Below are 21,215 nucleotides of genomic sequence, written 5' to 3' on the forward strand. Positions count from 1 at the left end.
CAATTTAAATAACTGTATGCATTTCTCTTTATTATGTTCTCAGGGACAACTGAATGAATTTACTAATACTAAAATATATATTGTGTAGTATTTAAAGATCTTATATTAGCATCATTCTTTTAAAAAATCAGCTCTAAACTTTTGTCTTAATTTACAAGTATGTATTACAAAATTCTGAATATTAAATATAATGAAAATATAATATTGATATTCTTTTACATTTAATTGCAGAATGGATCTGTAGGCATTGAAACCAACCTCATATAGGGAATTGTCTGAAGAAATATTTAAAAATTAGTAGACCAAATTTTAATTATTCATATGGTAGTGCCTACTTTTAAAATGATACATGCTAAATTTAAATTTCTTTTTAAAGATTCAAATATATTTCTTTCTTTGTTAATGTCCAGGAATATCTAAAACTGGAACATTTTATTTAAAAATTCAGCTGAATTTCAGTTAAACAAAACAATCCCATATGAATGACTTTCTTAAGTAAAAAAAGATTTATTTCCCTTCTATCCAACTGACTCACTGAATTGAGCTAAAAATTTCCAAGGGGAAAAATGATCTAGGGAATAAATACAGGGGGAAAAGGGCTAGGTTTCCATTATAATAGCTTTTGACTTGTTTTCAGCTCTTAATTTAAAAAATTATTTACGAACGATGGGATGCATAATGTAACGCGGAAATCTTTTACAATTAGAGTAAAAAACAGAAACCTACTTTCCTTTAGAACAGATACCCTCTTACCAGACAGCCTGACTGTTTATGAGACTAACACTTCTACTCAATCTCGACATTCACAACTCTTTTGTTAGCCATCTTCTTTTTACTTATTATTGACAGCAATTAGCCTGAGTCATGAAACCGGACCACATTAAAGGCGACACGTGGTCCAATCACTATTTTTAAAAGTCCACGTATTTCAAACTCCTCTCTCTAGCCATTGCTGGGCTGTTTCCCGCTTTGAGGACCTGGTCACCACAGCGTTATTCATTAGATGGCAGTCCTAGGGCAGCCTCTCTTTGGGGAAACCCCTCCTTGGGCACATTCAAGAAAACCACAGAGGAGACTGGGCTGGTAGTTTCTAGTCACTTACAGAGCGAAGGAGGCAAGAGAGACGTGCCCGGGAGGACCCGAGGCAGGTGCGGGTGGGTTTCCGCAGTGACCACTCATCGTGCTTGCGTGAGGCGTGTTCGCCTGTCGCGAACCCAACCAGGAGACCCGTCTCGGCCCCGGTCCCCCCACCCCTTCGTCGGGGAGCCCCCTCGGACACGCCCCCTAGCCTCGGGGCCCCCGGAGCCCCGCACCGTGCACGCGCCCTGGCCGCTCCCCTCAGCCGCCCACGTGGTGGAGCCAGGAGAAGCGCGAATCCGCGAGGATCTCTCTGGCCCCGCCGCGGGTCTCGGAGGCCGGGCCAGCGCTACCCAGCCCGGCCGGCCCCCAGTCCGGGCCCCCATATTTCCTCTCCCGGAGGGAGGGAGGCGACACTCCGCGGGCCAGCCCTCCCCGGCTCCTGCCGCGCCCCCTGGCGGCCGCCGCGGGGACGCGCGCTGGGCACGCGGGGCAGCCTGTCTGGGCTCCCTTTCCCCGGCTCCGGGCCCCAGCGGGCCGTCTCCCCTTGCTCCCGGGGCCGAGCCACGCGAGCCGCGCCCTTCGCCCTAGCTGCCCGCGAGCCCTGGAACTGTGGGCTCCCCGATGGCGACGCCGTGGCCGCCCCAGCCTTGCGCGAATGTGCCCACTTAGTAGCCTGGGGGTCTCCTTTCTCCCAGGTATGCCCCTCCCGCCACGTTCGAGCTTTCCAGCAGGCTGCGAAAAAATGCCGCATGCACGCACTTATTTCTTTTGCAACAGCTGCAAGAAACAATGAAGCTTTTCAAGAACTGGGGAAACGCGTTTTCCAGCCTTGCTGTTGTTGTTTTCAATGAACCTCTCGGGCCCCGCACTCCCCGCCCGCCCCCACCCCAGCCCCTCCTCCCCTCCCCTGCTAGCTCCTCCGCCAAGCCCGGACCGGCGCCGGGGGCATTGTTTTTGGAGTCTTGCGGGAGGGGAGGGCGCGTGCAGGGTGGCCGGCGCAGTGCGGGTGGGGGCGAGAGCGTGTGGGCGCGCGCGCGCGTGTGCCCGCGCGGGCAGGGGGCGGGGGCGGTGCTTCGCAGCTTCGCATCCCACGCCCGGGCTCCGCTCCGCACTGCCCTGAGATCCCAGGCTCCGGCTCTTGGCGCGCGCCGGCCTGGGCCGGGCCCTCCGCGCGCCGTGGCTGCGGCTGTGGCCGCTCCAGTGTGCGCGCGGGCGAGTGTGCGCGGCCCCGAGAGCGCGCGCGCGCGAGCCCACAGTGTGTGGCAGCGGCGGCGGCAGCGGCGCGGCGAGGCTGAGGCTCTTGTTTACCAGCATTAACTCTGCTGAGCGGAAAAAAAAAAAAAAAAGGAAAAAAACCCGAGGAGGAGCGAGCGCACCAGGCGAACTCGAGAGGCGACCGAGGGAGAGGGACGCCGCCAGCGAGCCTGCCCACGGCGCGCCCGTGCCCGGAGCTTGCAGACCCTCGGCCCCGCTCCCCGGGCCCTCCACGCCCCTCCCGCGCGAGGGGAGCTCCACGGCGCGCCGCGCGCCTCGGCTTTGACCTTCAGCGAGCCGGAGCCCCCGCGCGGAGCCGGCGGCGGCGGCGGCGGCGGCGGCAGCGGCGGCGGGCGGGGGCCGGCGCGGGTCGGGCGGCGGCGGCGGCGGCGGCGGCGGCGCTGAGCCCGGGCGGCGCGGCGGGAGTGCTGAGCGCGGCGCGGTCGGCCCGCCGCTTTGTGTGTGTCCTGGATTTGGGAAGGAGCTCGCGGCGGCGGCGGCGGCGGAGCTGAGGGAGGAGGCGGCGGCGAGCGGAGCCCGGAGGAGGAGGAGGAGGGGGAGCCGCTCATTCATTTTTACTCCGTATTTCTGCCCCCCGGTCGGCCTCGCCCGCGACCCGGACTTCGGGGCAATCTTGCGAACTGCGTCGCGCCCTCCCGCCGCGGAGGCTCGGGCGTCGGACAGCCTCTTCCTCTGTCTGGGGTCGGGTTTGTCCTTCCTCGCCGAGACGGATTTGGGCTTTGCCCCCTTTCTTTGCAGTTTTTCCTCCCTCCTGTCTGTTTGGGTTTGAAAATGGAGGCCGACGACGCCGACAGCCCGCCCCGGCGCGCATCGGGTTCCCGACTTCGCCGAGTCCTCGGCCGCGGCTGCCGGCGCTGAGGGGCCGCCCAGCGCCGCCGCCCGCCCCGTCCGCGCAGCCCCGCGGACCCCCGGCCGGCGTCGCCTTTGGAGTATTGTTGCCTTCGCCCTTGTTTTTGGAGGGGGGGGCGAAGACTGAGTTTGAGACTTTTTCTTTTCGTCCCCACCCCCCTTTTTTTTTGAGAAAGGGGAATTTCGTCCCAAATAAAAGGAATGAAGTCTGGCTCCGGAGGAGGGTCCCCGACCTCGCTGTGGGGGCTCCTATTTTTCTCCGCCGCGCTCTCGCTCTGGCCGACGAGTGGAGAAAGTGAGTATGTGCCCGCCGCCCGCGGCCACTGCGGGAACTTTTCCTCTGAGGGGCTGCGCCCTGTTTGCGAAACACGAGTTGCCACCGTCGCAGCTGTCGGGCTCCCGGTCTCGGGAGCCGCGGGGCGGGGCGCCGAGGGGCTCGGCCGGAAGGCCGGAGGGGCCCCGGGGCCCAGGCTCGTTAGTTTGGAGCCCCGCGGGCCCCAGCTCAGCGCATCCCCACGCGGGAAGGGCCTCGGTGGCTTTCTCTTTCGCTGTCCCGAGAGCCCTGCCTCGGGGGTCGGCTGTCTCCGCAGCGCTCACTCCCGGGCGGCCCGCGGGCTCCAGCGGGGAAGTTCGCGCCCGGCTTCCCGCACCTCGCGCCCCTCCCGGCGCGCGGGGCCGCGCACCGCGCAGGCGGCGGTGACAGCTCGCGCGGCCACCTCGCGGCTGGGGCAGACTCGGTGCCCGGTGGCGGGAGCGGGCAGCCTACTGGCCTTGGGGGTGCAAGGTGCCCTGGAGGAGGTGCCTGGCGGAGAGGCTTCGCAGCCCCAGGATAGGTTTCCAAACATTCCAGCGCGGCCTTCTGTCGCCCAACGCGCTTTGTCCCTTGGGCTCTTTGGGTTCGTGGCCTTCTCTGTGGCTTTCGCCGGACCCGCGGCGGGTCGCCAGTCCCCGGCTTCCCGGGGCTGCTCAGTGCTGCTCGGGGGTGCAGGGAGCGTTCCCGCCTAGGCCCCCCACCCCTCCATGCAGCCCCTGGAAAAGTGCGAGGTCGGGGGCCCTGCGTCAGTTGGGCTCTTCCGGGGAGCGCGTCCGGACCCCCAGTTCAGAGGGTGCTGGGAGCTTGTCCCAGATTCTACCGGTGGGTGGACGCTCTCCTCCTCCTGGCGGGGCTAGGGGTGGTAGGGCAGCATCCGAGTGTGCGGGAGTGGGTGTGTGGTCGGAGCCGACTTGCATTTCCATACACGTGCTCTCAACGCGGGGCTGTAGCTGCAGCCACACGGCCGCTCCGGGACACCGAGACGCCGGGCCCTGGCGAGAGGTGTCGTGCGTCGTCGTTTAAGGGGCGCCAGGATCTGCGGCGGCGGGGGTGCGGAGGAGGGTGTTTTGTTTTGCGACCGCGCAACCTTGGGCTGGGTTTCGTAGCCAGAGTTTTGTTGCACTCCCTCCCCCGCTGCCCCGCACTTCCTTTGTACATAGTTAATAAGCAATATCGCTCCACACGCTGTTGCCTGCAATCTGATAGCTTTTGTTTTGGTAGTGTCGGGTAGGGGTAGGGAAGTGCGGGGAGGGAGGGAGTGAGAACTTAGGGGACCCGCGGGGTGTGGAGGGAGGAAAGGAGGGAGTCCTGTTCTTCTCAAAACATTAAAGTGAGGCTTACTGGTACATTCGCGATGGCAGGGTAACTTGAACGCGATTAAAGTTTAAACGCGGTCACAGAACTGGGGCTCGAAAAGACGAGGGCGTGTTGGTGAGTAATGCTTGCCGAGGGTATGCAGGTGGTGCCAATTAACTTTGAAAAATCACGACGGAGCCTCGAAGAGTGAGGGGGGGGGGAATCGGGAGGCAGCGGGGGCTGTCTGTCCCCATCATAGGGGCAATTCGGAAAGGCTGTTCCTGTAAACAAACCCTTCTTAAACGTTTTGTAAGAAATGAGTCCATTACGGAGTAACAGCAGATTTTTATAGAATTAGCGTGTTTACTTCATGGAGTAAGACTGTGATTGAGTCCGGACCTTCTACAAGTCTGAACTCTCCTGTTCTTTGTTTTCTAAACTTTCCGCTGGCTGGATTGGGCGAAGGGCTTTCGGCTCCCTTCTAAGGCTCACAGATAGTGTTTGGGGGGACAGAGGAGGGTTTCTAGCCTTTAAAAGCTAAATATAGCTTAGGAGACACAGGAGAGTTAATCCATTTTACTACAGCATGTTGTTAAACTGTGTCGTGTCTCTGGTTTTATTGTTTAATGTTAGTAAGTTCTGAAATTCACAACAGCAGGAATGGCCTTGCTTCTCCCATGCAGGACTCGGGCATTTTAAAATAGGATATCATGTTTGGAGTTCTTCGTGAAAAATATTCTTTGTGAAAGGTGGTTTTTTTCCCTGAGAAAACAGTCAGGAGGGGTAGGGGCATTTTAACGTACTTTTGTAGTCCTAGATGCCAAAGCTTTGCTCAAGGATCCCTTGAAAATGGTTGGTTTCTGAAAACTTGATGGATGGCCAGAAAGCACCCCAGTCCTCATTATGGTTTGTTGAAGTTCTAACTCACTACCTGCCCCTCCCTACAGCTTGGAAGTTTTCAGGAGTAAATGATATGCTCAGTGTCAGGGTGTGTTCAGTTCTTAGTCCAAAAGGTGCTGGAACGCTTACTTCTGATAGAAAGAAACCACTGAGTCCTATCAGAGACCAACATTCTTTTGACTGTCTAGTATAATATAATAGAGACTGGGGTGCTGTTGATTAATATTGTGTTGGCCTGTTTAGGGATTAGTGTTTTCTCTCAGAGTGTGATAGCAGTAGGGATGATTTTTTAAATCTTTAACTTAGGAAATCTAGACGTTTCGAAGCAGATGAAGTCATACAGACTTTTGTATCAATGTACTGTGAACAGTGCATCTGAAGAAGGGAGGTTTGGGAGTTAGGAGTGATAGCCAAATAATATGATGCTTTTTTTATATAAAAAAAAGTCAGTGTGCACTTTAAATGTATTGTGGCCATCTCATTAAAAAGATCCGGTCATCTTTCTGCCCCAGGCACAGTCATATCTTATTGTCAGGGAAATGTAGGTATGTGAAAGGTTGGTGTTAAAAGAAGTCGCTGTTTTATTACCAGGAGAAGAATCCAGAATAAGAAGTTTGGAAAGAACCTAAATAGCAAATTATAGTTTAGCTTCTCTAGAGGGAAATAGCAAGTAAACGGTACTTTTGCGGAGGGGTGGGGCGTGGGTTTGAAGTTTAAAAGGTTATATGTTTGATTTGTCAGAAGGATTAGAAAAGTCCAACGTTAAGAAATATGCTAAGGTTGACTGGAAGAACATTAAAAACATGCTAAGTGGAAGAAGTCAGTCACAAAAGACCACGTATTGTATGATTCCATTTATATGAAGTCCAGAATAAGCAAATCCATAGAGACAGAAAGTAGATTAGTGGTTGCATAGGGCTGGGGGAGGAGGGGGTGGGGAGTGGCTGCTAATGGATGCAGGGTTTCTTTTTGGGGTGATGAAAATATTCTAAAATTAGATTGTGGCGATGGTTGCACAACTTTCTGAAAATACTAAAAACCATTGAATTGTACACTTTAAATTAGTGATTTTTATGGCATGTGAATTATATCCCAAATGTAATATGGGATTTTTAAAAAAAAATATGCTAAGGTTGAAAAGAATGAGTTGTGTTCCTTTGAACATAGAATCTAGATTAAAATTATTAAGTAAATTTGTCCAGCAGGTTGATGTCTCTCTTTTTTTTATTTATGGAGTTTTTCAGATCCATGAACTACAAACTGATCGCTGAAGCTCTAACAACAGAGATTCAATGCCATAGGAGAAAAGGACAGACAGGAGAAAAGAATCTTGGTTAGACATAGCTCACATTAAGGATTAAGGGGTTGGGTTAAAAAAACGCAAGTGCTAGTAGTGAAAGTCCGATTTGTGACAGTAAAATCCTTAACTGAATCTGAAACGATGTTGGTCTTTCCAAGATGAGAGTTTAGGAGCCGAGTCTGGATGGCATTTTCTATTCCAGTTTTCTTACATATGTTTTCGAACAAGAAAGAATGTAATGTTTAAGATGATAAAGAATTTCCACTGTCTTTTTTTTGATATCCCATATTAACCACCCTGGTAGTAAAAACTGAGGAAGAACTGTTCATTTTAATGCAGTGGGCTTTTTCTTCTTTGTTGCTTGTTTTATTTCTTAAATAGCTCCAGAATCTGAGCAGGAAAGAGAATCTTTTTAGGATACAGCAGCTTTTTCAGGTATACAGTGATTTTTTTTTTTTAAGTTAAAATTTCTTATTGAACAAAAGATTAAAAAACATAGCAAATGCATTTTTGTTTTCAAACTGTTCTGTCTTTATCCAGATTTACCTTGGCCTTTTAATAGGAAAAGACCTAAAGAATAATTGTTGTTTATTATTTGTTTTTGGTCTTCCTCTGAGGCTCAGTTTACTAATAAAAATGTTTCCTGTTCTTCTTCTTGTTGCAAGATCAGGGCAGTAATGAATATCAACTGTATCGTTTTCACTTGTTGCCTTAGAGTTTTGCCAAGGAGAGCCCTCCAGGGACTGTAGCTTCCTTTTAAATCTGGTTTCATTTGTTTTGTAAGAATGAGCTGTAAGAAGCAACTGAATCCAGCCAGCACTTATTGAGCACCTGCTGTATGAAAGCTGGATCCTTTGTTAAGTGATGCCCGAGCCTGCACAGAAAGAGAACTTCACTTTTGTCCTTGGGGCATTTTGTATAATCATGCATGAAACAAAGTTTCTTGAAAATTCAGATCTTTTTCAGACTCAGCACAGGGTACACAGTTCTCAAGTAACATTTTAAAGGCTCTTTAAAAACATTTCTGTAGACTTAAGACAGGAAGCAAATCAGTGTTGTTGATCTTATGAAGGCCTGTGCGGCACTGCTTGCCTTATTAATACCTTCCCTCTTATTGCATTGTCGCTGGCAGGCTGTGACATCCATGAGAGTCACCCATCTCGATCAGCTGCGCTGCCTTCTTTATAACACTGGTTATGGCAATTGTGATTAAAAATGGACAGTTACCATTTGCCAAAACTTTAGTAGGAGTTACAGGTGTATACATGAATGTTTCACAGCACGTTTTGAGTTGTAGGGAAGATGGGACTTAACTTGGTTTAAATTTTTTGGATTTACACATTGCTTAGTTAGCTTTCTGGAAATCTTTAGAGAACTTTCATAATTGTAAGGCCTTATTTAATTTAAAATACTTTGCTGCTTTTAAAAGTGTGAGGGGGTAAGAAAGAGATTGAGGAGGCAATTAAATCTTGAAATGTTTTTTAATTGTAAAATGTCCAAGCCGTGTTTCTCTCTGGGTTGTGATTTTTTTCGATTTGTTTTCAAAACTCACTTAAAAATCAACCCTAGTTCATAGAAGAGGTATTTGTGCCCACAGGCCAACTTGCTTTGAACTGCTGTTCTTAGCCAACTTATGACAGGTGCTATCTGAGTCCAAGAGATGCATGCCTCTCAATTGTACTAAATATATAATAGTTGCACACGTGCTTGGGATATAGTTTCTTGATTTCTCTGTCTGAGATGTTCCAAAGGAAAATTCTGAACACTTTAAAGACAACAAGTTGAATTATGAATGAAGCACTCTGACCTCTCCTTGAAAATGGTGTTTGGCATCCGATTATCAAGAGGAACTTTTCCAGTTATTTGTAAAGAAATGATTTGGCTTAAACTGAGGTGGCGGGGTGGGGGGGTGGGGGGGGTGGGTGGAGTGGGGAACAACAGTCCCAATGTTTTTGCACATTGAGACTTGTTGACATTTGGGGAGGATTTTCAGTATTTGGAAAGATTAAAACTTTGAAATAAGTACCACCCTTATACCAACCCCCAAGGATCTGGAAAGAACTGATTTCTTCTGAGGAAGGGGCATACATTTGGTGTAAAATGGTTGGTAAACAGAAGATCTTTAAAAACAAGTTAGGTTGTTATCTCAATAGATGCACATTCCCTGGGCATGGTGAAGTTCGTTTCTTTTGATAAATTGTTTTGGTTATATTCGACTCAAAATATTAACAGTGTCTTTGATTTTGAGACTTTTGAAGTTTGAAGACTAAATTGTTTTCTATTTTTAAATCATCAGTTTTACTCATGTTGTAAAATCCCAAATAATACGTTTAGAAGATTTCTCTACTTTTTCCACTTCTGCCATCTTCACTTAGGGCTTATGAAATTGATTAATTTCAAAATCTGAAGGAAATATTGATATTTCTTTACTTGAATTAAATGGTTTTTTCTCTTTCCTTTTTTCCTCAATAAATACACGTTGAGTACTTATTGGACTCAATTCTTTAAGTTTAAAAATTTGTTCTGGTATCATAAACTATCCTACATATGATTTTAAATATATGAGTCAAATCATAGAAATTACTTGCTATGTTTGTTTAAAACACTAAAGAGACAAACTAGTAAACAAGGCTTTCATTTTTCTCTTTTTTCTGCCCTGGACTAGAAGAATTTTTAAACTTATAGGTTGCTATTCAGATTTTACTGGAACACAACAGAAAGTTTCTTTTATGATGAGGGGTGAATGCCTATGATTGCAATAACTTTTACGGTGTATTGTTGCTACTATTTATGATGGGGAAAGGTAGGTAGGGATGCAGGGACTGCCTTTATTCTCATATTGGTCCTCTCCTTGGTTAGTGCTGGTGATGGCTACTTGGTCAGTTGCTGGGGATGTGTCCATGGAGCTGAGTGTCCCACGTATGATTGCTGATGGTTTCTTATTTGAAATAGATTGGAGGCTAGCCACATAGGGAAAATGTGCATGCATAAGACAGGTACCACCAAATGCTGCAGAGATAGCTATACCTGCTTTAAATTGTTCACATTGTGATAGTCTGGAAGTCTTAAAAAAATTTTTTTTTTAATTTAAGCATTTGTATTTTAAAGACTTGAGAAAGTATTCTATTCCTAGTCCAGAAAGTTCTTGGGAGAAGGAGATTTGAAAGTTTATTTTTTATATCACTCCTTAGCCTCTTAGTCCCCTTAACAAGACAAGCATCTACTTTAGTAATAGTTATATAATAAAAAATGCCACTTGTTCAGAATTGTGTGTGTGTATTTCCATCCATTCATCCGAGTTCTGACAGTTTCAAGTACATTATTGTTGCTGTTTTGTATACTTTTGTATGGCTACTTTTTTTTTTTTAAACCCATCACTAGCTTTCTTTAAACTGGCTTTGGAATTATTTGTCAGGTTGGTAATTCAGGTGTATGCATACTGCTTTCTAAATTACTCTTGACGTGAGAGAACAAATATATGTTGACAGTCTTAAAGCATAAATGTTTTATAGAGCAGAACTTTAAAATTTTCCTTAGATATTTTGGATGCCTACTTTCAGCTTATCCTCTCACATAAAATACAGTCAGTGGTTTGTCTCTATAAAATTGATTATTGGAAATACATGTTAGACTAAGTACGTGAGACAGTACCAATTTGAGTTAGGCAAATTTTAGTTAATAACACTTCAAGGGAGAAAAGTGTGATGATGATTAGGGAGCGATGAGTTTATAACAGTTTTTCCGAAATTGGAAGTATCCTAGTGACCTTTAATAACCTCCTGGAGAAAAGTAGTAAGCATAGAAAGAAAGCCCAGGTGAGAGGTCCATGAGCTACCTTCCTCTATCAGCTGGCAATTGTTTTCTTAAGTCATCAGCTATTAATTATATTTAGGTTGCAAAATCCTCAGCAGTTGTGCTCAGATTATCAGTGTCATCCTGTGTTTATTCTCCCCACCTAATTTTCTGGGGTCTCATAGTAGTGGGTTAATACCTACCAATAGCTCACAGACTCCGAATTTGAAAGAGAAACACAGATTGTCATGAAAACAAACGAACAAAGAGACCAGCGACAGAGGAAGGTCTGCTGTTCAGCTTCCTTAGTTCTGTTGTCTGATTTCTGTGGATAATGAGTTCATGGCACATGTGAGGTCACAACATGGTATAGTTTAATCACAGGAAATTCTTTTGTATTGCTGCTTTACTTTGTCGAGCGATATATTTGGGATTTTCTGTCTAACATTACCTCAGTAAGAATTTCAACAACAAATGTTGGATCAGGATGGAATTCCTAGTTAAATTTCAGTTCATCAGCCCTTTTCTGGGGAGACTCCTTCATTGAATGTTTCCTTTCTACCTCACTGAGTCACTTGAAATTGTTCAGATTTGTGCATTTCTGGCTCCACCCTGGTCCAGTCCAGACCTGCATGGACTCTTAGAGGAGATGCTTGGTTGGCCTCTGGGCCGGGCACTCTGACTCCTGCACCCTCCCTCTGCTTTGATGGACTCGCCAGCCCCAGATACTCAGCATGTGCCTTTTGTGGTGCCGCATCATGGTCCAGGAATCAAGTCCAAGGGCCCCCATCTCAGGCTGTAATCCGTCCTACTGAGTGAGACTTTGCTGTAGGGATCCCGTGTGAATTCCCAGCACTCTCCAGCAATGGGCTCTAGCTGTGCGGTGAGTAAGCCCATTCCTGTCTCCATGGTTTTGCTCCTGCTGTGTTCATGGCTTGGCATGTTTTTCCTCTTTACTGCTCCCTGTCCCCCTTCCCCCTCCATACTGAATAGTGGAAAGTGCTACTCTAGAGCACAGCAAGGTCACCTGGTTCTAGTTTCTCTTTCGCTGCCAATTAGTTCCCAGGCCCTGAACAAGTTAACTTTTCTGATTCTCAACAGAAATGTAGAGACTTGAAATAATTGGGGGAGAGTTTTCTCCTTTTCTCATTAAACAACAAAATAAAATCATCTTCTAATATATTTAGAAAATTAAGGTCAGGAAAATTGGGGGGCGGGAGAGGAACTTTTTTTCATTTAAAAAAACCTCTAGGTTTCAGATCTGTGAAATAGGGACAATACTGTAACTGTCTAAAGATGGGACACTGAGTCAGTTAATTCCTGTCCCTCGAATACCTTCCTGTGGTTATAGTACATCTGAGATGCCATCCTTTAATTTCTAACTCAGATTCCTTCTCCTTCCTGAAGCTTTTCTTGATTACCCTCATTTCTATAGACCTGACTTCCCCCTTATTCCTTTTGATGTCATACCCCCTGCTGTGCCGGTTAACAGTGATTTATTTTGTCTGGTACCTGAGCTGTTGTCATTTTATGAGGCTATAGAGAGCAGTGCAGCCAAAGGGCTTGGGTTTGAATCTCAGCTGCTCAATAGCTAAGGTCTCAAGAAAATTGTTTAATCTTCCTGTGCCTCAGTTCCCTCATCTGTAATATAATAATTTTTTTAAATTAATTAATTTACTTTTGGCTGCATTGGGTCTTCGTTGCTGCGCGCAGGCTTCTCACTGTGGTGGCTTCTCTTGTGGCGGAGCACGGTCTCTAGGCACGTGGGCTTCAGTAGTTGTGGCTCGCTGGCTTCAGTAGCTGTGGCTTGCACACTTTAGAGCACAGGCTCAGTAGTTGTGTCACACGGGCCCAGTGCTCCGTGGCATGTGGGATCCTCGCGGACCAGGGATTGAACCTGTGTCCCCTGCACTGGCAGGCGGATTCTCAACCACTGCGCCACCAGGGAAGCCCTGTAATATTATAATTTTAATAGAACCTATTCCAGACATTTATTCATAAAAACGAAGTGAACTGATACATATGTCAAGTGCTTAGAACAGAGGCTGGCATGTACTAAGCCCTCAGACTTTAGCTTGCTACTGCTCATGACATGACATCCTTGAACAGAGATGTTATTTGGGTAGTGCCAGAAATATAGGACGCACTTGGCATTTGACTGCCATTGTCAGAGCCTGGGACATAGTAGGTGCTCAATAAATGTTATGTAATAAAGCTTTATTTTGCTAAGGTGCTTATTAACAGGATTGCAATTTGCTTGTTAAACACAGTTGTGTGATTTTACCTTTTTTCAGTAAACAGTGGCCAGTGCCTGCAGTGCAGCATCCATTTCAGAGATCTGTTTATTATACTTTCTCTCTTAATTCTTTCATTTGTCAATTTCTGCTGGTGCCCAAGAAGTGTCCAGTGTGCACTTTGCCCACCTCACTAATGCATAGGCGCCATCTAGTGGCCAGAAAGGAAATTTAGCCTCCTGGGTCCTGAATTAACAGTGCCCTATGGATGAAGATAGCAATTACCCCACTGCCCTTCTTAGATTTTGCTGTTTGGCTTGGTTCCTGGGAATCCGGTTTGCAGGAAAATGTGGAGACTGCAGGCTTCTGTAGGAACCGTTGGGATATGGTTTTGAATTAAGATTGTTCTACTGCATCAGTGAGCTAGCATGAGAGAATTAGGGTCTTCCTAAGTGATGTCAGCAACTTTGGTAAAGTTGTTATATCTAGTGTGCCTTTTACAATTTCGGATTTAAGATGTTTTTACAGAACTTTAGAAAATGACAACTTCTAAAATATTTCTTTTGAGGTTAGAGATTTTAAAAACCTATTGATTCATTTTTAAAAATAAGCAAGATTTACTTACTCTTGTTCTACTTAAAATATGTGGTAAAACTTTAATATTATTCTTAAATGTGTGCCCTTGGGCAGTTTTTATGTGGTTCAGGTGTTTACCAGCCAGAAATCCTAATAGAGAATAGTAACAAACACTGTTATTGCTGGCGTTGGGTCTCACATTGGTTGTATTTTGTTAGATATTTTTCTATATTTGGCTTCATACTTTTTGGGTATTTTCAGAATCCCCTTTCTCACTTCCTTAGTTGAGGCTACACTAAGTTAGTGTATAGGTGGCTCTTCAGTTTTACATTTCGAAAGTTTTAGACTGGTCTCTCCGTGATTGCTTTTTATTATTCTTAATTTGGAAGTCATTGGTTTGGCTGTCTGATAGAGGACTGCAACCTGCCATCATCTAAGACATTTTGAACAGCAGCTCCAGCTGTTTCTGAAACAGGCTGTACCCATTCAAGTCTCTCTGCCTTGGCAGGTGGGAGCCTCTCTGCTTGGAACAACTATATTACCAATTTGCCCTCTGGCAAACTCTTTTCAGAATTAGCTACAGTTCCCCCTCTCTGGTGGCCTTGATCCTGCATGCTGGATGGTCTCACGGCTCTCTCCTTATACCCCTATTAGTGCATCACCCCCAAATTGTTTTATCCCACTGGTCGGGGAACGGAATGGTACCTTGGTCATCCTTGAATTCCCAGGACGCGGCCCAGTGCCTGGCACATAGGAAGACCTCAAGAAACAGAACACTTCTTAAAGGGACAAACTCCGTCCCTCTCCCCACCCCCCCATTCACTTTGAAGCACTCTTTACAACACTATTTACAACAAATTTATTTTCATCTTGTCATGATCACTCTGCCAGCTGAAACATTTTATCAGGCCAGTTACTACTACATAGAACTTGAAAGCAATCTTTAAAATCATTGTTTCATCAGGCTTTTTGTACACTGAGGTTAATAAAAATTTTAGAACCCCTGGAAAGGTCACTTGTGATTCTAGCCCTGTGTCAAGGCTGCCTCATCCCTCTGGAGGGAAGCCTTGTTCCAGAAGTTCTTTATAGATAGGGTTTAATGAATCACTCATCAGCACCAATTGTGTCGGTGGCAGGCTTCAAACTACGTGGAGCTGGGCACGTGATTGGAGGCAAGCAGTCGGGCTGGGCTCTGCTGTGTGGTCTGCCTGGCTTGGCCTGATGCAGGGGGGAGCCTCAGGGGGTCTGGTGGGCACTGCCTCCTCTGCAGCTGCTGACCACTCACACTCTTCCCTCTGAATGACAGGGACCCCCTAGGCTGTTTCTTATGGCTTTTCCAGTTCTCAGATCCTGAGACATTGTAGAGAGAGATGGACTTCTTAGGAAGGTCTGGTTGGAAGCAGCAGAATCACTGTGAGCAGACATTTGCTTCTGTTTCTTGCATTGTTTTCTTGTTGAGGCCAGTAGACTTTGCATTGGATCCTGGCAGGGACAGTAGCTAATCTTAAAGACCTCTGTCACTTAAGTGCTCTCTCTCCTTTAGGGCTCTGGACGAGGCCTTTGACGGCCTCATTGTAGGGCCATTGAAGGTGAAGCCTGCTCCCTGCACACCTCCCCTCCCCCGGAAGTTTACTTGTCTAGGATGGTGTGACGAGGACTTCTGAACATAATTAACACCTAAGAGATTATCGTTAAAAGCTTCATACCCCTGAGGAGACTTGTAAGATGGGATATTTCTTATAGAATGTAAACATAATCATTTGAACCTGGCACATTAGTTTCAAGCATAGATTGTAAAAGAGTCTTGTAAAATCGCCATGCGAGTGTTGAACAGGGTGGATGTGAACTCACCAGGACAAGCCAGCACGGTGCCTGCCCTTCATCTGTCCTTGTCGTGGGGCTGCCTATGCGCAGCACTGCCTGCCTTTGAAGCCCCCATCCCCGCACGTACCCCTCTATCTCCCTTTCTCAGATGTAGGCAGGTATTGGAGCAGGAGCTCCAGGCCTCAGTGTCCCCATCTGTAGTTTGGGATGATGTGAGGATTAGCAATAATGTATCTCAGGTGCTCAGCAGAACCAGCTTGTAGAAAGCATCCAACAGATGCATGTTTTTGTCTGTCTTTTCTCCACATGCTGTGGTGGCCCTGCCGGCCTCTCCCCAGGGCTCCAGGCCCCGGCCTTCCCCCCATGCTAACCACTGGAGGATTGACCTCCTTTCCTATACCTACAGTGAAGTTTTGAACTCATGAAGTGTGTGGGCTGCAGGGGTGGGGACGTCGAGCTGCTGAAGAGCACGAGAGGCTGTAGGGGGACGTCTGACTTCAGTGCTCCTTGAATGTATTGACTCTCAGGGTCCCAGGGGCGAGGCTCCTGGTGGGGCAGGGCCTGTGGAGGTGGGGCGGGCAGGAGAGCCAAGCGCTCTGGGAGGGGACTCAGCCTTTTGAGCGTCAGGGTGTTCCCTGGGAGAGAGTGTGCAAGGGAGACCTCTCTGGCCTCTTGATGGGGTCCCTGGCATGAACCAGTGAAGGTGTAGGTGAGGGAGGCCCAGGAGGAGGCGGCTCACACAGCAGAGCCCTTCAGAAACAGCTGCCCTGGACTTTAGAAATGCACACACACATACGCTTCATCTTTGTTGGGGGCATCAGGGGTGCCTGGTAGGGGTGAGGACCAGGCTGAAACTGGGGGAGCCAACACGGCCTCCAGACTTACTCCTCTCCTCTAAAAATAAAAGTGAAACCTCTTCAGGTGAGCTTGTGCGTTCATTGCCGGACGCTGCTTTCCAGCTTTCCAAGGGAACCCAGTCGAGCGATGACCCTGGTTCCCCTCCGAGCTAGGTCGTGGGCCTGGCTGGCCGTGGCCTTGGCCTGCTGCGATTGGGGTGGGCAGGGCCTGGCCCCCTGCAGTGCTGGCAGACCTCGCAGGGCTGTTTCCAGGCCTTACCGCACCACCCGGAGCAGTGAGGAATGATTTGTTTGAAAGGGGATGCCAGCTCTGTGTCCAGGTCTGGGCTTTGCTACTGGTGCTTTTTAACGCGTATTGATTTATGCTTTTAACTCGACTGGGCACGTTATAGTTCTCCTGAGAAGCAGTTGCTGGTCCTTAGCTGGGGGTTGGTGCTGGAAGATTCCTGCTGCCTGTTCTGCAGCTGTTTTCACTGGACAAATAACCTTAAAAACACGCCAGTTTCAGAGGCTTCCTGAAGGGCCTGGGGACTCTGGTGCTACTTTCCTGCTATCAGCATAGTGAATTCTGAATTTTAAATCCCTTTTCACCTGTTGGAGCAAGCAGAGCCTAAGCGTCTCAGAGTGTCCGTTTTCCTCAGTTGGAAAGCAGGCCTTCTGCTGTGCCACAGGCTGCTTTTCTCCCGGGTCATGTTTGATGGTCCAGATTCCCTTTGGAGATTTGAGTTAGAGCCTGGAGCCTCTCAAAATGAGAAGTCTACTGATGGGATGTTCCTGGGACACCTTGTTTTCCTTCTCTGCCCCAGTTTTCTCATCTGTAAAATGGGAGTTGATAATGGCACCCATTTCAAAGGACAAGACTAAGTATTTCATGAGCAAATACACGTACATTGCTTTGAATGTATGACATTCCTGTCATCTGCACTAGGGGTTAGCTCTTCTTTTTTTTTTAAAAATTAATTAATTAATTTATTTTTATTTTTGACTGTGTTGGGTCTTCGTTTCTGTGCAAGGGCTTTCTCTAGTTGTGGCAAATGGGGTCACTCTTCATCGCGGTGCGCGGGCCTCTCACTGTCGCGGCCTCTCTTTTTGCGGAGCACAGGCTCCAGACGCGCAGGCTCAGTAGTTGTGGCTCACGGCCCTAGATGCTTTGCGGCATGTGGGATCTTCCCAGACCAGGGCTCGAACCCGTGTCCCCTGCATTGGCAGGCAGATTCTCAACCACTGCGCCACCAGGGAAGCCCAGCTCTTCTTATTTTTGCTAAGGATGGAGGAGATACACATTAAAAGTTGTTTATTTCCTTAAAAAATAATCAGTACCCTCCTGGTGTGTATGGATTCCGATGTTGCGCTTTTAGCATCATTTGCCTTCTCATCATTTGACCTTTACATTAAGACTTGAGCTTCATTTTACTTAGAGGAGTTTCACGAGTGCTCGGTCCAGCCTTATCTTTGGGGATAGAAGACACTTCACTCCCTTCTGTCCCTCTCTCTTCCTGTTGTGCCTTCTGTCTCCACGGAAGGGCGTGAAACATTCTCCTCCAGGAGAGGCAGTTATTTGAATCCCAAGAAAGCCCAGGTGTCAGCACTACAGGACAGAAATGAGTCATTCCCACAGTAGTGTGAAGCGTGTACAGCCCTGCACTGTCTTCCTTCCTCAGGAATAGCTCAGGTAATTAGGGGTCAGGCGGCCTTCTGGGGAAGAAGCAGCTCTGCATGAGAAATGAGGGTGGGAGTCATAGCCCCTGCCCAAATTTAGGACACAGGATCTGAAACACAGGAATCTACTTATCCAGAAAAACTAATTAAAATATTTAAAATAGAGAGTGTGGAAAAATTGAGAACCCGTGGCCCTTGTAGGTCAAGGGCTGTTTGCAGGAATGGGAGTCCCAGAGCCTGGGCCCCCGGCTGCCAGAGAAGGTCTCAGCGAGGGGGTGGGAAGCCAGCCACAGAAATGGTGCCTGGTTAGTAAATGCTTTGCTGGAGAGCTTCCCCTAGGACAGAGAGAAGGAATTGCCCTCTTGCTCTGCTCTCTTGGGTTGAACGGGGTCTCTGCTTACCAGAATGGGGATCCAGGTTTAGTCCTGCTTCAAGAGCTTGTTAGGTGGGCTTGGGTGGTCTCACTAGGGGGCCATCACCTTTGGTGGTGTTTCTAAGAGAAATGTGTCTTGAATCCAAACCACTTACTCAACCAACTTGATGAAACAACCCACAGTAAGAGATGGTGCTTTTCTTAGGGGGAGGAGTTAATTCCTTTGGTTTAAAACTTATTCCTTGAGGCCAAGAAGCACATGAAAAGATGCTCCACATCACTAGTCGTTAGGGAAGTGCAAATCAAAATGACAATGAGATACCAGTTCACACCCATGAGGATGGCAATTATCAAAAAATTGAAAACAACAACTGTTGGCAAGGATGTGAAGAGATCGTAGCCCTTGTGCATTGCTGGTGGGAAAGTAAATTGTGCAGTTGCTGTGGAAAAGTGTGGTGGTCCCTTGAAAAATTAAACGTAGAATTGCAGTCTGATCCAGCAGCCCTGTGTTAGTATATAGCCAAAAGAATCGACAGCAGGGAGTCAGAGATATTTGCACACCCATGTTCATAGCAGCAAATAATTGTTTGCAGTAGCCAAAAGGTGGAAGCAACCCAAGTGTCCATCAATGGGTGAATGGTTAAACAAAATGTGGCCCATACAAGCAATGAAATATTATGCAGCCTTAAAAAGGAAAGAGGGTCTGACACATGCTACAACAGGGATGAACCTTGAAGACATCATGTTAAGTGAAATAAGCCAGACACAAATAAACAAATACCATATGATTCCACTTATATGAGGTACCTAGAGCTGTCACATTTATAGTGACAGAAAGTAGAATGGTGGGTACCAGGGGCTGGGGGAAGGGAGGATGGGGAGTTAGTGTCTGATGGGTTTGGAGGTTCAGTTTTGCAAGATGGAAAGTGTTCTGTGGATGGATGGTGGCGATGGTTGTGCAACAGTGTGAATGTATTTAATGACACTGAACTGTGCACTTAAATATGGTTAAAGTGATACATTTTATGTTGTGTTTATTTTACCACAATTTCAAAAAATCTTATTTCTTGATTGGTTCAACTATGAGTATATGCCATGTGGGAGAGTGGGGGAGACAGACTGCAGAAGGCCAAACCCTGCCCGTGGTGGCCACGGTGGAGAAGCAAGCCAAGGGTGTCACAGGTGCCATGGGAGCACAGCGGAGGGTGTGTGAGGTCAAGGGAGGCCTCACCAACAAATGTAGATTTGAGCTGAGTCACCAGGGATGGGTTCGTTTTCCATAATGAGAGAGTATTGCAGATCATGTTTTCCTTTCAGGGGAAGCAAGTCAGGAGTCAGACTCTCATGCCATCTACTCACAAATGAAATTTATTACTAATCAGCCATGTGACATGTAATTGCTTTTTCATTTTCTTATTTTTCCAGAAGAGAGATTTGTTTAGATACTTGGTTTCCTCACTGATTAGACTGGAAGTTTTTCATTTGCTTTGACAGCTCAATTTCTTCCTGCACACTGTCTCCCCCACGGCATAGGGAGCCCTGAAGGAAAGGGCTTGACCTCTGCAAGCAAGAATGGGAGCATCTCCGAAGTAGAAAAGAGCCAGCGCCTTCCTGTACAGAAGAGAAAATGGAGGCCCCAAGGAGTGTGTTACTTGAGGGCACAGGGCATGTGTTGCACGTCCAAGGCCAGGCCCGCCTGCCCACCATTCCAGCAGATGCTCTCTGGGCCTGGTTCTTTGTCCTAAGTTGTCACCCTCTAGTTTAACCAGGAGTCAGGGCTCAGGCCTGGACCTGCTGGATTCCAACAAGACCGGGAGGTAGGCAAGCCTGTTTGGCTGTGAAAGGACTTTTCTCCACCCTGCTCAGTTGAGCAGTCTCTAGGTGTGGGCCCTGTGGGAGGAATCTTACTGCTGGCAGCTCAGCCAGGTTTGGAGGTTGGACTGGTATTTTCCCTGCATCTTGGAAGCAAGCCCGAGGGACCACTCTTGTCTTCCCCTGGGCAGGAGGTATTGTCACGTGACAAGAGGGTGGTGTACCCCTTTCCCAAGTTGGTGATGTGCTCTTATGGAGCTGGAGGGATGTCTGCATCGGCTCAGGCTTTTATGACAAATTACCATAGACTGAGGGGTTAAACAACAGACATTTATTTCCCACTGTTCTGGAGGCTGGAAGTCCAAGATCAAGGTGCTGGCAGATCGGGTGTCTGATGAGTGCCTACTTCCTGGTTTGCAGATGGCCATCTTCACGTGGTATCTTCACGTGGTGGAGAGAGAGGGAGGGAGAGAGAGCATGCTCTGGTCTCTTCTTTTAAGGACACTCATCCCACCAAGGGGCCCCACCCTCATGACCTCATTAAACCTAATGACCCTCAAGGCCCCACATCCTAATACCATCCCCCTGGGGGTTAGGGCTTCAGCATATGAATTTTCGGGGGACACAAACATGCATTCCATAACGATGGGATAGTATATATGTTACATTATATTATTATAATACATATAATATATATATATATATTTGTTCTTGGCCAGTTTTGAGAGTTGGTTACAGGTTAGGTTTGAAAAACTAAGTGAAATTCAGTACCTAAAAGTATATACTTTCAAGATGGCACTAAGCACATTTGCTTTCTGATGCTTTGGCCAAATGCCTAAAACGTATGGTTTGTCTTCTGGGCACCTGAATGCTTCTCTTAAAGTGAATGCTTCTTGAGAGGAACACAGTTATTGGGAAATCTCCCATGACCCCATTTCTGCCATTTTTGGACAAAGAAGTTGCTGCCTTTAAACTCTGAAGTAGCTCCTGGGGGGAATTGTATTCCAGGACAGCTTAACTTTGAGTTTTTGAAAGCTCGGTTCCTTGGTGAGCACTCATCTTTCAAATGCATGGA

At 47.4% G+C, this 21,215-nt stretch overlaps 1 protein-coding gene across 2 annotated transcripts in view; it reads left to right on the forward strand.

The window, feature by feature from the left end:
* Positions 1-2,736: 2,736 nt before the first annotated feature.
* Positions 2,737-21,215, forward strand: part of IGF1R (insulin like growth factor 1 receptor) — a 298,964-nt gene continuing 280,485 nt past the window's right edge. For both annotated transcript variants that reach the window (XM_068557027.1, XM_068557036.1), the window contains exon 1: positions 2,737-3,499. In XM_068557027.1, the coding sequence (XP_068413128.1) occupies positions 3,406-3,499 (94 nt within the window). In that variant the 5' untranslated portion in view covers positions 2,737-3,405. The remainder of the gene's footprint in view (positions 3,500-21,215) is intronic.

Source organism: Eschrichtius robustus, chromosome 1 (assembly GCF_028021215.1).
Source record: "Eschrichtius robustus isolate mEscRob2 chromosome 1, mEscRob2.pri, whole genome shotgun sequence".
NCBI lineage: Eukaryota > Metazoa > Chordata > Mammalia > Artiodactyla > Eschrichtiidae > Eschrichtius > Eschrichtius robustus.